Genomic DNA, 18,534 nt, shown 5'->3' with positions numbered 1-18,534 from the left:
AATGTTTTACCTTTACACATTTTCACTATAAAGCTGTTAACACATAAGCATTTTTATCCCCATAACATATCACTATTCATCACCACAGTAAGGATGTGCAGTGAAGTGTCAGGGTTGAAACGACTCACACAAACATTTAACTCATTATGTCACTGATTTCACGAAATTACACCTTAATTTCAATACATAGTGTATACACATATACCTGATCACATCAGATGCAATGCAATTCTATTTTGCAGTCCTGAGTGTGATTTTTTAACTTCCGAAAAGATATTATTTGTTACTAGAACATAACCCTCACTTAAAGTAGTCTTAAGGAACATACTAACATATCAACTGTACACAGTTAAGTGAGGAGTTACTGTAATTAAATTTTCCTGTCACTCACCAGCTCTAAATGAAATGGATAATTTAACTTTATACTTTACTATAGAACTCTGATTATCCAGTCTGATTATCCAGAAGGCACATCAGGTACCACATTCTTGCATTTTCATTCAATGCAGATTTCTTATTTTCCAGAAACTGTTTTGAAGAACCAAGCCTATATGGGTACTGTACAGTATTATAATAATAAACTTGTTTATTGTTTTCCTGTAAGTTTTATATAAATGCAACCCCAGCAATATGATGGTTTATTTTTCATTTTATTCATGCTCCTGTCAAACAGTGGTTTTTAATTAAAGCAATACTTCTCACAATGAAGGAGTTGGAAGTACATACAGTAATTACCATTATTCCCTATTGTGAAGTGCCACCTTTTTATTTTTTATTATACTTAACATAACTTTTTTTCAGCTTAGGGGAAAAAGCTTTTAGAGAGAAGGGGTAAATCTACAGTTAAGAAACAATCATGATTTTTTTTTTTTTTGTTTGAAAAGTGGTAAAAAATGAAAGGCAGTACGATGACTATACTTTAAGCACATGTCACAACCTAAGGAACCATTCTACACAAATAATCAGAGTTCTAGAGTAATCCACAATTTTGTAAATATTATGCCAGTGATAATCCAATCACTCCCAATGATCATAACATATAACATTTAGTTGTCACACTATGAAACTAAAACAAATGTCAACACAGAACTACCCGGTGCAGTACCTTTAAAAACATTTGCAGTCTGTATGTCTGACTGATTGTCATATTTTCCAAGATGTAAGAAATGAAAGACTGCACACAAAGTTCTTTGTCTTTTCTTGCAGTTAACTAGACACCTATGGGTTACTTTCTGTAATAATCTCTATCTGTTGTCTGACTCTAGTGGCCATATGCTTAAAGCTAAATTGCAAAGGGGAAGGCAAGCCCTTAATACTTTATAGACATTTATGGAACACCAATGGTTATTGGATGGGGCCAGCCTGCATCCCATATTTCAAAGCAAAGACAGTAACAAGCAAACAGCTAGATATATTCTATCTTTGTCATGTGCTTGTGAAGGTCTGTTATTGTAAACAACATTGGGGCATGCCATCTCCATTACAATTACAGTTTTAAGCACATGGACATAGGTCTTGGTATCAACTCCAACACGGCTCATCAGAAGAACCTTAATGCAACAATATTTTGGCTTAACTGTGCTCCTTCATTAACCCCTTCAGTATGATAACATTTTAGAAGCAATTCACAGTAATCTTTCAGTAAAATGTAACCTTCCTTTCATTCTTGCTACTGCCAAACATTTTTATTCAGCTTACAGACAGCTCTCATAGTCATAATGAAGGGGTTAAATATTTATATTATTGAGAATCCCTGATTATACAATTCAACAGATTGCATGAGAAATTATGTCAGTGTAACAGAGATTTTGGGGGAACTAGTGTATAAAACTAGACTTTTCTTATAAGAGCTTTCCATCTTCTACTGTGAGATTGAGTAATGTTAATTTTCTGACAATTTTTTGCTCCTGGTTATGATTTCCTCTACCTACATTTAATTACATATCTTTATATTTTTTCCTGTAAATGCAAGTATACCACTCTCACATAATATTACAGAACAGGAGTTGTCATTTTCATGCCTCCTCTACTCTCCTCATACCGTAAGAATCTTTCATTCTTCTTGTCTGACTATTAATTTGTAATCTTGTCTAAAAGCTTTTCTTCATCTTATCATCTTTCTTTGTTATGACTCTTCATCCTGGTAATTCCTTTCTTCCTCTTCTTTACCTTCCACTGCATTTGGTCCCAGTTTGTGCATAGATTATCTCACTCCTGATTCATATCTTCAATCACTTAATCTTATCTGGTTAAGTATGAGAAACAGTGAAAATTGGTCATTAAATTTAGCAAGTGTGATTGTGCGAATAAAATAAAGAATAGTAAATTGTTAATATTCCTGGACCATATCAACACAACCCGTTTAACTACATACTGTATTAAATTTGGTTAATGATCTTGTTCTTTATAAAAATAAAAATAAATCTTTTTATTTTCCAATATTATCTACAACTTTTTCCTGCCAATCTGAGTGTAGGTTGTCTTTTGTTGTTTACTTACTGTTCAGTGTAATGAGGTAGTTGCTTATGACTTGGTTAATTCTTGCTTCCTGCCTTTATTTACCATTTAGTGGTTGGAGTTGGTGCCACCGGTCATGTCGTCTGTCTGGGTATTGTAATGCATCATACCAGTGTCTCAGTTCAGTTCCCGTGCTGTCTTGTGAAAGTTGTAGTCCACCTATGGGATAATGTTGTGTTAGTGCCACACTTACTAAAGGATTATATGTGACCCCCCCCCCCAATGCATTCTTAACTAGAATGGCACTCGGTCAAGCACATACCTCCGCCAAGGCCCAACATGCAGTTCCTTTTAATTTAATCAAGTCTAATCCAATAAGGAAAAAGACTACCCACCTATAAAAGCATATTTAAATCTGCTAGATCTGGAATTTTATATGGATCCACACCAAAGTGCACACATTTGTACATACCAACATCCTAAATATGCCTGATTTTTAAAATTAAGATCCATACAATATTCACTGAAAAATTTATGAAAATGTCGAAAAATGCCCGATCTCTCAATGTTAAAGAAAGTGAAAAAAAATTCCTGGATCCACAACCTTATACAGATCCACACCAGAATTTAATGGAGTCTATTCTGGACCAAGGCCCATTCTTCTTTGAAGTTTTTTGGAAATCTGTCCAGTAGTTTTTGTGTGATTTTGCTCACAAACCAACCAACAAACAAATGGAAAGGGTGAAAACATAACCGCCTTGGCGGAGGTAATAAGACTATACAGTATCAAAAGACTTTTTTTTTTTTTTTTTTTTTTAAATGGCAATGTTCCATGCTTGATGGGTTAGTCTTGTTTGCCTGACAGCTATATGCCACCATCAAATAGTAACTGTACTGCAAAGGAACATTGTGAGGTGGCACTGACAAAATGGTTATACAAATGGTTTTCAACTCTCTCACCATCCTCCAAAATGAGGTTGGTGGACCATGAGACAAAGGCAACTTCAGCCTCCAGTCCACCAAGTTCATGTCCAGATGAACCTGGGGTTCCGACAACATGATTAAGCAGCAATTACGAAGGTTACTAACCACAGGCACCATCCTGTAGTCAATAGGGAAAAGAAATTTAATCAAGTACAGGTCTCACCTTAAGAATAGATTCTGTGTAAGCATATACCTGAGTTTCCTACCTATGAATGATGACTGTGGTTAATTACCACATCATTCTTCAAGTAAATCCTCCCTTGGTCAGTGGTACTCAATCCTTATTTGTATCATATCATTCGTTCCTATCTTTAAAAAGGGTCTAACACGCTTGCATACACTGGCCTTGGTCGTCCAATGGAAGCTCTCCACGGTGCTTGATTTCTGGCAGCCTCCCTATTATGTTCCTTATCCTTGAAGTCATATTTATGACCTCATCCCAGTTCTTTTTTGGTCTGCCTCTCATAACCTTACCCCTGATGTTCACACTTCTCACATTCTGCAACCAATTGTCATCTTCCATCTTGTCAACATACCCAATGCATCTCAGTCTACTTTCCTCATCACAGCACCAATACATTCAAGTCCTATCCTTACTCTCAACTCTTCAACCACAATTCTAGCCCCCCCAGGTCTCATATTCAAGGATGCACAACACATTCATCTAATCATTGCCATTTTTGTACACTTAAACCTACAAAAGTCATCTTCCTTTACTACCCAGGTCGCACAACCATAGAGCATACACACCTAATACATGCTGCATACAAGAATTCCATTGCATGGAGGGAGAGCCCTCTCAATGTTAGGAGAGGCAAGTGCTCCCTGAACTTTCTCCAACCACTCCATACCCTAGTCACAGAACTAGTTCCAGCCCCTTTTTCAGCATATAACATGTCCCTCTAAAAACAAAACTTCATACACTTGAGACTCTCCAGCAAGATCAATCCTTTCACACCTCTTAATCTGTACATGCTCTCCCTGATACACACCACACAAAATCAGCATTATTTTGCAGCCTACCTCTAATACCATTACATTTCTCATGCTCACACTTCTCACAAACAGTGCACATGAAATGGATGCTTCCCAAACTCTTGTGACAAGCTGTGCTGGACACACTCCCTTTGCTTTAACAGTACTGCCACCAGCCCTAGATATCATCATTTTTGTTTAATCCATGTTTACTTTCAAAACCGTGCCCCACTCCATCTCTCCACTTTCTAAATATTTCCTCTACCTCCCTTTCGATCTTTGCACTCAACACCAAGTCATCATATACAACAACTTCCATGGAGGTCCATTTCTGATGTCACAAGAGAGGGCTTCAAGCACCATGACAAACAATATAGGGGTCAAGACTGACCCCTTTATGCATGTCAACACTCGTGGAAAACTCATCATTCAAATCTCTATTCACTCTCATCTGGGTACGAGCACCCATGTACATAGCCACAGCCACTCTACCCAGCCACATCTTGATCCCAAGCTTTGTCACTCCCACTTCGCCACCTCCAAATCAACAAAAACAAAGTTTAGCTCTTTGCTCTTTTCTATGTATTTTTCCTGAAGTTGTTGGACACTAAATATGGTCACTACAGCTAGCATAAACACAAAGTGCATATCATCAATATTCACTCTCCTTTATCATACCTTCCAGGACTCTCTCCATTACCTTCATTATCTGGGCCAAAAGTTTTAAGCCTCTTTAGTTTCCTCTTTCCAGGGCACCACCCTTTCCCTTATACGCATTTACAATTACAATCTTCAGCCAGTCATCTGGGACAACAAACTCATATATAGTTGAATTTATCAAATCAGTAACTACATCCACTCCTGTATCTCCTAAGGTCTTCAACATTTCAGCAGTTAAACCACACACAACCACTGCCTTCCCCAGCTACATCCTGTCTATTGCCCTGCTCACAGTAGTGGCATCAATCAAAAGTCAGGAGTCAAACACTGCATCTGTTGACTCCAAACCATCCCAGTTCCAGTCAAACTCCTTATCCAGCAAATGGTTATAATGTTCTCTCCAAGCATCTTCAATATCCTCACTATCCATTCTTCGCTCCCTTTTTTCTTAAATACCATATTTTGGCTATACAGTAAACACCTCTGAGACTTAGATTTTGCCCTGTATACCTCCCTCCTGGCCTTATGCTTGGTAGCCAAGTATTCCTCTCTGTTGCCATCCAATTTCCATTCCCAGAAGTTTTCTTTTCTCCTTAACTGCAGTTTTCAGACCCCGCATCCCATCATCATGTTGCCTTATGTCTTGGGGGGACCCCCTTGTCAGTGCACACACTGAATCAGTTACTTTCAAGAGAGTATTCCTAAGACCTCTGTACTGTTCATTAACACTTCTGTCTACAGCTCCCTCTTCAGCCACCACTCTACTCCTCTTGCTATAGAAGGCATCCCTTACTGCTTGGTTTTTCAACTTCCATATTTTCTTCTTGGGTGCATAGGTCCTTTTCTTCACTACCCACTCCTTTAGTACCAGGCCACATACCAGGAGTAATTTGAGTTGCTGCACACATGCTTTGCTCCCTATAACTTTAAAATATTTGTGTTGCTGCACACATACTTCGTTCTCCATAACTTTAACATACTTCACTAACCACCTATCAGCTCTCCTGACCAGGAAATAGTCAATCTGACTAGTATTACCCCCGGACTCATATGTAACTGGCCTACTCTGTCTTTTCCTACAAAGTGTATTGCACACAATCTTGTTCATTTTCTCCCCAAACTCGAGTAGCCTTTCTCCTTCCGCATTCCTCATACCACATGTGCATCCCACTACACTCCTTCATTCCCTTGAGCTGCTGCACTCACATAACCACTTAATCGCCACCCAAAACTACAATCTCATCATCCCCCATGGTTCAACTAATGTATCAAGTCATCCCACAATCTATCTTTTTTTTTCATCATCCAAGCCAACTTGTGGAGCATACATCAATATAACTACAAGCATGACTTAATCAAACAACATTTTCACTGCTATAATCCATTCATTTACTCTCATTACATTCATTACATATTTCATCCATTTCTCCTCAACAAGGATCACCATATCTATCCACATTTCCCTTCCAAAATAGCTTATATCTACAGTCCTTTCCAACAATCATCTTAGCTGACCCTCCCCAGAGCCTTATTTCCTGTAGGTAGCAGACATCTACTTGCCTCTTACTTAGAATTTCCCCCACTTCCCCCACTCTGTCCTAAAAAAGAACCCAAATAAATTTCCCATTAATGTTGTTTTTGTCAGTCTGCTTGAATACAACTCATAAATTACATGCAAGTATGGTTAATATAAATTATGGCAAGGGATCTCCAAATATAAACTGCCAAATTCCAACACATAATCCACTCCTGAATATTTGCAAGGAAAACTAAATGCTCTGCAGTGTTACAAATATTTTCAAAGAATGTTAGAATGTAGAAAGACAATATGCTAAAATAAGTCTTGAAAGTGAAACTGACAATAACACTGGAAGACACACAATGTTAGTACAGTATAGTAACGTGGAAGACGAAAGGAAGTAAAAGAATAAGGTAAATATGTAAGGACAAAATAAACTGATGCACTTCTGTCATGGTTAGCCCTATCAAGAGTTATCAAGAGGTAGAAAGCATGGCTTACTCAATACAGTCCTCATACTGGATAGCTTTCCACATCCCTTTTCCCCACAACTGTTAAGGTGACAGTGTGAAAATGTGCATGAAATTGTTATGGTACCTGAATAAACAAAAATGTCATACAGATGGAGAGCACAAATATACGAGTGAAAATGTAAGTACCTGTATGTACAGTAAAAGTCCTCTCATTCAGCATCTGGTCTTGAGATATTTCCGGTCTTTCAGTTGTTTTCATAAATAGTCGCATTACGAACGTTCTCTACTCTTCTGGAATATATGCTTGGCCAATCAGCACCTGCAACAGGGTCGCCAGCTCACCACTGGTACCCGTGCACCCATAGTTGCACCCATAATTGCCAATTTGGCACTGTTGGTGCTAGATCTAGTGCTCTTCATAACTAGTGCCAGTAAATACTAGATTTTCTTCTATATCAATTTAGTGTGAAAATCTGAATGGTTCACCTATAGATTAGCGCATTTTAAAGTTGAGCTTAGGGCTTCTAAAGATGTCTGCTTGCCAACACTGCATGCGCTGTCGGCCATCATGACTCGTGAGTGTTTGGATTTGTGAGTGGAATCTTTCAAAAGTCTGGAATCTTTGTCATGCTATATTACAGTGTACATATGTAAATACTGTACACCTAGGCAAATGTAAGTTCATATGTACTGTATCATTAAATACATTAAATATAACACTGTGATTGCACTGGGGTGACCAACCATGATTGCTAAAAAAATTTTGGCAGGTTTTCCCAGTCATTCGGCAGGTTCTGCTTTTTCGGAACCTGCTTGGTCCCGAACATGAGGACTTTTACTGTATAAATGGTGCCTGATAAGCCTTTTTGGTAATCAGTCTGAAAACAGTAATTAAGTATATATTATGTATCAGTATGAGGAGAGTTCTACAGTACTGTAATCCCCAATGTCAGCTTCCATGTCATCAACAAAATATTTCTCTTTCAAAATTTTATACCCGTACATGCAACTCTCAAATAAATGTGGTGGCTCACAACTGTCAAATGAATGTGGCAGCTCACAGTTCTCTGCCATCATTTTTCCCAAGACAGTTAATGCAATATAACAACTCACAAGCTTCCTCACACCCTCATGTTGCTGCATCAAAGAATATAAGTAATGATAATAATAATAATAATAATACTGTAATAAAAAAATAATAAAAATAATAATAATGGATATGAAGACCATGCTTTCATATCACATTCAGTGATTCTTCCAGGGTTCACTTGTACACACCAATATATGATTCTAAGATATAAGATGATTGCAAGTTAACTGTTTTATTATACAAGTACAGTATGATGATGAAGGACACTACTGAATGAGGCAAAAAGCTTTTATTATGGTAACAATATGTATGTGTGCGTGAGAAGGTGGAAGTACTATATGTTGAAGAGACTAACTGAATTATATCGTTGCAGTGGGACAGTGGTAGGTAACTGATCATCAAGGCTGTTCAGTTTCCATTTGGATGAGGTAATGAAAAGATCACACCATTAATGGTGAAAAAGGACGTAAAACTGCTGATGTGCTAGCCAGGATATGAAAAAAAAATTTCTTGCCGTGTATCCATTTAACTAAAATTAAAGTATTTTGTTTAAACATTAACTAGGGTTGTCTTTGTATACAGATAATTGATGGATAACCATGTATTGCTTTGAAAAAAACATAAATAAATAAATGACCTAACAACTCAAACTAATTTTACCACCAACAACTCACCAATAAAATCATCATGGCGTGCCACATCTTTGTCATAAACACGGATATCTAACAATTTCTTGGGCAGCTCATTCCGTTTTACTTCAAAAAAGAATTCCTCATTGAACTCTGGGTTGAGGTTCTTCCATTTGACTGCTGTTTTGTACTTCTTGTAAGTAGGATCCGGCTTTAGCTGGCTGCAGGAAAAGAAAAAAATAAAATAACCACTGACCAGGTATGTACTGTCAGCTCCAGGAATCCTGTTAACCTGTCATCCCTCTCTTGACCATGTGGCAATGGTGCACAACTCGTGTGGGTAGGAGGTACACAACAGAGAATTGTCTTATTATGTAGTTAAACTGGTATACAATAAATTGTCAGGTTAAAATGTGGTTGAATGATCCACAGAGGATGTAATATCACATGGGCCTCTACAGGGGCATGTGGTGTTACTTGCAATATATACTGCCTTTGAAAAAGATAGTGGTGGCGGGGTGGGAGAGACAGGGTGATGGAGGGGGTGAGGTAAGGGAACGGAGTGAATGGAAAGGGGGATAATCAGAACAGGAAAGTGAAGCACTGAAACAGTGTGAGTGAGAGATGAAGGGAAGAGGGGAAATGAAATGAAGCAGTCCCACATTTCAGCCAGGTTATTAATACCAGTAATAATATTATTCCATCTCACTTTGGTCAATGTCTTACATGTCTTCAGGGGGAAAAGAGTAGGAGCTTATGGGGACATCCAGGCCCTAAAATCTCAAAAAGGCCTCAGCAGTCATTAATTATAGGGTGTTCGTATCCTTGCAGTTCAGAAGTTGCTTTGACGCTTTTTTCTCACTTCAGCCTGATATCCCAGCTTGTAATTAATTTTCACTTTGATGCTGTGTGTGCTAAGCAATACTGTAAATGGAAAATGAAAAAAGATCATGAATTATGGCTACTACATTCATTTTAGAATACAAGCCCAGCATTATGGGAAGAGAGGCAGTTAATGTAAGTGGTAATGAGAGGGAAGGGCTGAGACCGAGGAGGGGTGGGGATTGGAGATGTTGTGTGTTGCTGCCACATGAGCAAGAGTAGGTTGGCAGGGGTAATACAACTCCTGGGGCCAACTGTATCTGAAAGAGGCTAAAACTGGTTACAAAAGAGAGACAGACAGACAGACAGAGACAGAGAGAAAGAATCTTTATATACAACTCTTAAAAGAGTATGCATGATACAGAGTAGAGTATTTTGTTACTTACTGGCATGCTTAGCTTATTAAAGGCTTTTTAAAGTGCTTAAACTATACCACATACAATATGGAAAATAGTGATACACAGAAAGAACTATTTCTCTAAATAAAGTTAACTCAACATATGGTTACTATATGAATAACACAGACCCTCCTATGGCTGGGATGATAGCACATGCATCTGCTTATTATCTGTGCCAGAGTTTGATCCCATGTGGGAGTAAGCATTTTAACAGGATGCATTAGTACATCCTTACTTGTGTTTGCACCCTGTCGACATTCCTTTGGCAACAGGTACAAAATCTTACTCAAAAACACTCCCACTCCAGCAGAACAACATTTTGCAAGCACTTCTCAATCTCCCACACCTATACCAGTACCCATAATCATCAAACCAGGTGGGGGCAGGTCACTCCTCCAGCAAATAAAAGTGCCATTCTTTGGCCATACAGCTGTTTTCCTTCTGAACATAACATAAAACATGTTGCACATGTACAGTAAATCCACCAGTTGTATGTAGGTACAAACCAGATACTATAATTAATTCATTCAAAAATAACAAGCTAAAGACACCTAAACTGTCAACATAATATGTACTTTAAAAAAGGCCACACAATACCAAATGTACCATGTATGTACATTACAAGTGCATTCTCTTCTATTATCCTAGTTCCACTGATTGCACACACACATGAATGCATGCAAGCAAGCAAGCATACATGTACATGCACATGCACAGACACACACATAACAGCCAACAAATCTATGATAGAAGGTATTACTATTTATTTTGCCACCCTACTCACACTTTAACATAGGGATCAGAGAAGCCATTGGAGTCCATAGAAGGCAGATGAGCGCAGCGTACAATACCCACGATGAGGGCACTGCGTGGACTAGAATACTTCAAGCTCAGTAACACTTTACCCCTCTCTGTCTCACCTTTCACTTCATCCTCTGCTAACTGAAGCGGAGAGAGTTGAAAATCATCAGAATAAATTGCTTAGAGTTTATGTACTCTTCTGTGTGCTAGACTATCGTAGTCTAGACTTGGGCCTTACATTTCAAAAGAGATAATGTGGGTCAGGCTAGTATCTTTACTGAATAATGTATAGGAAAGTGAAATAATTCCCAAGGACTGATGAACATAGTACAGTGCTGAAGTCACACCATCTGAGACATGCATTAGTTATGATTTTTTTTTTTTTTTTTTTTTTTTTTAATACTCTGCTAATTGTGAATTATCACTAGGAAAAATTTGGAGGTTATTTGTTTAGTTGACTGTAAAAGAAAAGTTACTGAAGTGGAAGACTGGGTAAAAAAATGTATGTGTGTGGACTGGGTGAAAAATAAATAAATAAACAAACCAAGAACAAGGTTACGGCATGAAGTCGGGAAGTATATAGGGGAGGACAGTGTTACACAGTAGGAGAGGGCTGTTATTGAACAGGCATACTGTATAGAAATACCTGGAGGTCTTTTTGGTGAGGCATGTACTCCTTGCTACATTCAGCAACAGGCTATAGATAGACAGATAATAACACATAAGTAAATAGACAAACAGATAAGTAGATACAGATATAGTCTAAGTACATATATACATAATGAAAGGTAGAATATAAATAGACATAATAATGTGCATCTGGAGAGGAAGACTATAAGTGAGCTGGAAAGATAAAGCTGAAGTGTATCCTACATGCAAGAAGGACTGGGGTGGAATGAAAGACAGCAAAAAAGAAAAAAAAATTGGAAGTATCTTTTTCACAACTAATATGGGTAAATTTTCAGGATATTGGTGTAAGATAATACTGTGGAAGGATTACCTACTAGAATACCATGCACCAGTGGTCTTGTGGGAAGACATGGCAATACTTTTTAGATTTACCATTAATATTTACATATAAAAAGGTAACTGAACAATATGGTAATAAGCATGCTACAGGGTTCCTCTGGGAGGAGTCTCCACTCTGGCCCTTAGACCTAAAGATAATAAATATTAAGGATCAGAGGCTCTGAGGAACTCAACACCACTAAAATAAAATTGAGGTGGATTTTAAATGTTCTCTTATGTGTCAAAATTTTCTTTTTTCTGAAGAATGAGTCCAGTAGATTGGCTTGAATCCCTTAAGGCTGTAATAATCTGATGTCTGAGAACATCATGAATCTGGCCATATAAAATGAACTGAAGATCACACTACTCTTTATTCCCTCTAATATTAAGGAGATACAGAGCAGAACACTAATTCTAAATTCAGCTCACAAACCACATTTACTCACACTGATACGCTTCTCAAGAGTCAGCTTGAGTCTCTTGGTCTCATGGGGCGTCACCTGTCGTAGTGCCACCCTTGCCTCTCCTAAGAAGTCGTGGCCAAAGCGATCTTCATCTGCAACACATTCATCAGTTAGGGGCTGTCTGACAGACTGAATGTCAAATATGGGTACTATGGGTATGAGCAGTAGCAGGCCTTCATGGTATTTGCAGTAGAACCTAATTTTACCTCTTGTACTCTTTTGCATGGATTTTCTTTTAAATTACAGAAGTTATTCAATTCCCATGTTTAAAACATCTAAAGGCAGTTGCTAAAAGGAAGAGTGATAGAAGGAAAGATGGAGGAAGGAAGGCTCAAGATGGAAGAGTGTAAAATTAGAGAGGAGTGGTGGAAAGTTTTAAACCCTCCCATCATCAGGACAACTACTGTACAGTACTCTATTCCTGCAATCCTAGACAGCTTTATTCAGTTGACAGTCAAAGCAACCATTACCGGTAACACTGTCCTGACTAAGTACTGTACTGCATTCCATTCCAGCTAACACCAAGTGATTTCATTCAACCCAGAGTTACAGGAGCCTGAGTGTGTTAAGATTGGAAACTTGGAGAGAAAAGTGATAGGAGGCCTTGGGAGACCGGAGAATTCCTGAAAGAGAGAAGAAGGGCTTGGGTAAAATGGAAGAGGTGAGAGTGACAAGTGAAGGAGGAGAAGTAAAATATTTTATACAACCTTTAACACCCAGTCTTGTTTGGCATCCAGGATATATCCTGCTTCTGCCATCCCCTAGCTATGGTTATGTTCCACACATAGCTTCATGTTACGAAAGTACAGTATATGTGAGCTGAGTCATGAGTGCAGGTAGCAAGTCGAGTAGCAAGAGATGCTAAGGGGAACAGTCTGGCCATAAACAAACCTGCAAATCACTGACTGTCAATTGGTGAACTTAGTAAATATTGATGCTTTACCATGATTTTTTTTTTTTCCTGCACTTCCACCATGAAACATGGGTAGTTATCATACACCTTAATTTCTAGCACCATGAAACATAAAGGGCATGGCAAACAGCAAGTGGCAGACATAGCAAATGCAATGAACTTGAGTGCACTGACTGTGAGAACAATGAGGAACTACAGCAGACCCTCATTTTACAACAAAATGGTATACGATGAATTGCCTATACAATACGATAACTAAAAAGGAAGGACCTTTCTTCCTTTCTTTCTTTGTGTGTGTGTGTGTGTGTGTGTGTGTGTGTGTGAAATATGATTCCATTTTCACTTATACAGTATGATCATTATGATCTCATACAAAGCCTGACTGCTTGATGTGTGATAGCTATTTTGTTTATAAAATCACAGACATGCAAGCTTAGTCATTTATTTGTTCAAAGATGGCCTTTGAACTCGTCAAATCTGAATGTGTTTGTGTCAGTGACAGAACAATAGTGTGGTGCTGGAATTAAAACAGCGAGTGAAGTGCAGTGAACTGAAATAACTACCAGCTTAGTTGAGCTGAAAACTAATTTTTACTTATTTCTAGTGGTATGCAGCAAGTAAAGTGTAGTGAAATGATATAACTACCAATTTAGGTGAGTTGGAAGTTTGCCTTTAGACTCTGCTGAGTGGGTGACCCTTGGCCAAAATCATCTCCACTGAACCCAAGTTATAGCTGAATTGATATACAATAAACGGTTATGCAATGGATTTTTTCAAACATCTTCATTACAAAACATGGGCATATTGCACATTATATTCCTGTTCAAGCATTATTTCTTATACCTAACAATGATCAGTGTGTTTCTATGCATGTGCCTGGTGAGGGAATATTTTTCAAGAGTGTCAAAATAGGGACTTTAGCATAATTCTGGGGGACAGCACCCCTCATCTGCCGAATGGCAAAGGGTCTTATGGTATGCTTTACGCATTTCTGTTTGTGCTGCTACTTTCACACCCCACATATCGTAGATGAAAAACTGCTGAATGCTGTCAAGCATATATATGAGGATGCAAGAGCCTCAATGAGTGTGGAAAGTGAACCAAGTTCTTCTATAAATTAGACCAAAGCAGGGATGTGTTAAGTCTCCAAGGTTGTTCAATCTATCTATCTATCTATTGCCAGACGCCTCAGTCCCGTTCGGGGTGGCCACAAACAAATCGCCTCCACGTCGCCCTGTCCCCCGCCATTTCACTGCCCTGCTCCCAACTCACCCCCCTCTCTCATATACCTCTCCATCCCATTCCTCCATCTCATCCTCGGCCTCCCCCTCCCTCTCCCCCCCTCCACCTCACTCACATACACTCTCTTCATCAGTCTTTCACCCTACATCCTCTCCATATGCTTCCTAATGCTTCCTATCACATCCACACCACAATGCTTCTTTATATCCTCATTTGTCAGCCTGTCTCTCCATGTGACTCCACAGACTCCTCTTAAATAACTCATTTCCACTGCTCTCACTCTTGCCTTGTGTCCTTCCAACAACGTCCAAGCTTCACTTCCATACGTTAGAGTTGGTAGCACAATAATGTCATGTAGTAACTTTATCACTTCCATGTTCACTTCCCTGTTTCTTATCACTGCTTTCCAGGAACCAGCAACCTTTCTTCCCTGCTGTACCCTTTCAAGCACTTCACCCTCCAAACCTCCATCCTTACTCATCACACTACCAAAGTACTGTACTTAAAACGTACTCACATTTTCCAATTCCTCACCATCCAACCTCACTGTACATTCACTGACTTCACCTCTCTCAAAGACCATCACTTTATATATATATATATATATAGATATGGCCTTTGGTTCCTTCTTCCTCACATAAAAAGAGAGATAGAGATGATAGATATACTGTATATATAGATAGATGGATGGATAGATACAGTAGATATAGATATACTATATACAGTACCCTCGCGTCCAACACGCGTTAGTCCAGCACGATTCATGTCCAGCACGGAGAGCAAATAATTAGTATTATTTAATACGATTTAATTACTGCAACACGAGTGTGTTAGTATAACACGCACAGAGCTCCGAGAAGTGGGCGAAATCCGCAGAGTTCACCTCTAGCACGATCACCCCTGGTCCAACACTGTCATACTGGACATTCCCATGATGATGATAGCCAATGAAAACTTCTGATCAAGTAGCCTTCCCCGCCCGCTATCGTGACGTGATCGTGATGCCGCCCAATTAAAAACGCTTCTGCTGTCACGTGATGTTTTGTTTAAATTTCTACCGCCACAGCGCCACTCAGTAGCATAATTCACATTGGAAGGTGCTTTTTTCTTGCTGCATTTTCTGCCCTTGTTACTGCATTTTACCCTGCTCACGATGCCTAGGAAGCCTTCTGAGAACCCCAAGAAGCGTCGGCACCTCCCTCAGGCCACCAAGCTAGAAAGCATCAAGAGGAAGAAGAAGAAAGGGGAGAGGAAAGTTGACACTGCCAAGGCCTACGACATTAATGAAGCCAACGTGAGGACCATAATAAAAAACCAAGACAAGATCCTGGCAGCAGTGAAGGCTTACAGAATGCTAGGACAAGCAGAAGCAGGACCTTCCATGGCTGTGGACAAAGATAGTGATTCTGAGTGTGATTTCGAAGGATTTATGAGAGGAGTTGAGGAGGAGCAGCAGCCATTACCCGCTAGTGACGCCAGCATCCATCCTCCGGGGACCCAGTAGGACTACCTACAGCCTTGGATACCACCTTCCATTCCCAGCAAGCCCACCAACACTATCCTAAAAGGTTAGTTATCATTCATAGCACAGTACCATTTATTATAATTACAATAGTACCAATATATGTATAGGTATATGGTAGGTATTTAGGGTGACTTTTCCTAGGGTTGCTGACATAATTCATTTTTCCCCATTAGCTCTATTGTTTGTCCAACACGTTTTTGGTCCAACATGTGACCCATGCATGACAATATTACCGTGTTGGATGCGAGGGTACTGTATATAGATAGACAGAGATATAGATATACTGTATAGATAGATAGACAGATAGATATCGATATACCTGTACTGTGTATATATATATATATATATATACTGTATCTATCTATCTATCTATCTATACTGTATATATATATATATATATATATACTGTATCTATCTATCTATCTATATATACTGTATATATATATATATATATATATATATATATATATATATATATACAGTAATCTCTCCAATATCCGACGTAATAGGGCCATAGGCAGGTCCGGATAGTGGTCCTGTCTGGATATTGGGCCCCAGCTATGGACTTGTACTTATGGACCCTAACTCAGAGAAACACCTATACAACTCCCTCTGGACATGCATAGGACCTATTTAAGACCCAAATCACACCAATAAGGCACATAAAAGACTGAAATAAATGCAAAAGAAGCATAAAATGAGGTTTTTGAGGTAGGTTCATACAATATTAAACATTCTGGTTACTGGCTCCTGGACTGGTACTTATGGACCCTCACCTAGCCTAACTCAGAATAACACCTTCCTACTGCACATGCATAGCTCCTAACACCCTATTCACACCAATAAAGGACATTAAAGAGTGAAATGAGGTGTTTGAGGTAAGTATAGTATGGAAAAAAGTACAGTATGAAACATTCTGTCTACTTACAGCAAGTCCATGGCCATCTCGATGAATAACCGCCTCCTCTCGGACTCTGACAGTAAGAAGGATTTCCTGAAGCACTTCCAGTAAACTGTTCATGAAGTCTTGCACTGAACTTAGTCAATCGCACTCAGAAGTCCATTCTCTTCACAGTGTGCACTCTTGTCTAACTTATGCTCCATTGTAACTTACTAAGTGTTGCACTCTATACTTTAACTTTTCCCACTCTTCTAACCATTTTCTAAAGCAAAAACAAACAAGTCTATTTACGTTAAATTTTGTTCCAAATTTGTATTCTCACTCACAACTGTAAATCCTTAACACAACACACTGTTTTTTTCACTGCACAACACTGTAAATTCCCGTGTGGTCTAGTGGGGAAGTTCTTGCTGTTTAATCACTGTCAGAGTCCGAGAGTATCACTGGCAGGTGACCTAGGGGTGTGTCGCTGGGTCGTGGTGATGGCGTACCCACTGCAGACGACTCTGAAGATAGACGCAAACTCACGTCGAGCAGTGACTCCACCGTAGCTGATGTGCTGGGCTGTGGCTCGGAGCATGAGGGCCTGTCTTTGGGAGGCAACGGAGTGGACCCAGGGCTGGGCACAGCAGGGGTCACGGGCCTGAAAAAACTGTCAATGGTTGATTGATGCAAGGACCGACGATTCTGACGATTGATGATGTGCTGCCTGAAAGCACGCACTTCCTCCACAAGTCCCAAGGGCCCCATCGCCCTGTCACAGTCCGGGTGTTCCAGGTAGTCGAGAACGAACTCTAAGTGTTCCCGGAGTGCGCTCAGCTTGGGGATGGCTGGAGTAGTGTCATGCTGTGACGAGTCCGCATCATCGTTGCCGTCCTCGTTGGAATCTTCAAGCTGGGTACTGACACCTGCAACTGAAGATGCAATCTCGATATCAGACAATGTGTGATACCCAGGATCGTCCTCGTCGTCATCCAACCACTCACGCACATCATCCACATCAACATCGTTGCCATGCGTACATAGCCATGCATGGAAGTCATCCACGTCAAACCCTAGAAAATCGTACTCCACATCCGTTCCGAGAAGCAGACGAGACCAACCATTTTCTAGAGTCTTGACAGGGACTTCCTTCCATGCACTGGCCCAGTTGTAGATTGCAGACTTGATGTTGTAGCGGCAAAGTTTTCCAAAGTCCGTTGGCCTCGTGTGTCCCGTCCCTCCCTGTGCTCGTCCTCATCCTCGAGAACAACCATCACCTCGTCCAGGAACTTCCGTCGGTATAGGCGCTTTGTTGCCAAGATCACTCCTTGGTCCATTGGTTGGATGAGAGCAGTCGTATTAGGTGGCAGAAACATGCATCTAATCCGGCCATTCTCAGCCACAAAAGTCCTTGTCACACGAGTGGGCAGGTGCATTGTCGAGGAGAAGGAGGGCCTTTACCTGGTCGCGCGGGATTCCCAGTGTCTTCGTCTGGTAATTGATGACCTCCTTGACGAAGTGGCAGTGGAACCAGTCTCTGAAGATCTGGGCTGTAAACCATGCCTTCAAAGAATGGTACCAGACGACAGGAAGGACATCCATCACCCCAAGAAGACACTGAGGTTGCTTTG

The 18,534-nt window shown here is 39.7% G+C and overlaps 1 protein-coding gene across 1 annotated transcript in view; it reads right to left on the bottom strand.

Annotated features, from left to right (window-relative positions):
• The window catches only part of Rph (Rabphilin), a 123,869-nt gene that overhangs the window by 13,265 nt on the left and 92,070 nt on the right, over positions 1-18,534 (bottom strand). The window contains exons 11-14 of the mRNA XM_080274484.1: positions 12,319-12,432; positions 10,852-11,005; positions 8,833-9,008; positions 2,563-2,676 (exon numbers count right to left, since the gene is read on the bottom strand). Coding sequence (XP_080130610.1) covers positions 2,563-2,676; positions 8,833-9,008; positions 10,852-11,005; positions 12,319-12,432 — 558 coding nt within the window. The remainder of the gene's footprint in view (positions 1-2,562; positions 2,677-8,832; positions 9,009-10,851; positions 11,006-12,318; positions 12,433-18,534) is intronic.

Source organism: Coenobita brevimanus, chromosome 57 (genome assembly GCF_032717465.1).
Source record: "Coenobita brevimanus isolate Jiangsu-jjx chromosome 57, ASM3271746v2, whole genome shotgun sequence".
Lineage (NCBI taxonomy): Eukaryota > Metazoa > Arthropoda > Malacostraca > Decapoda > Coenobitidae > Coenobita > Coenobita brevimanus.
The sequence above is the reverse complement of the archived record's forward strand: the minus strand, read 5'-3'. Positions and strand labels throughout refer to the sequence as shown.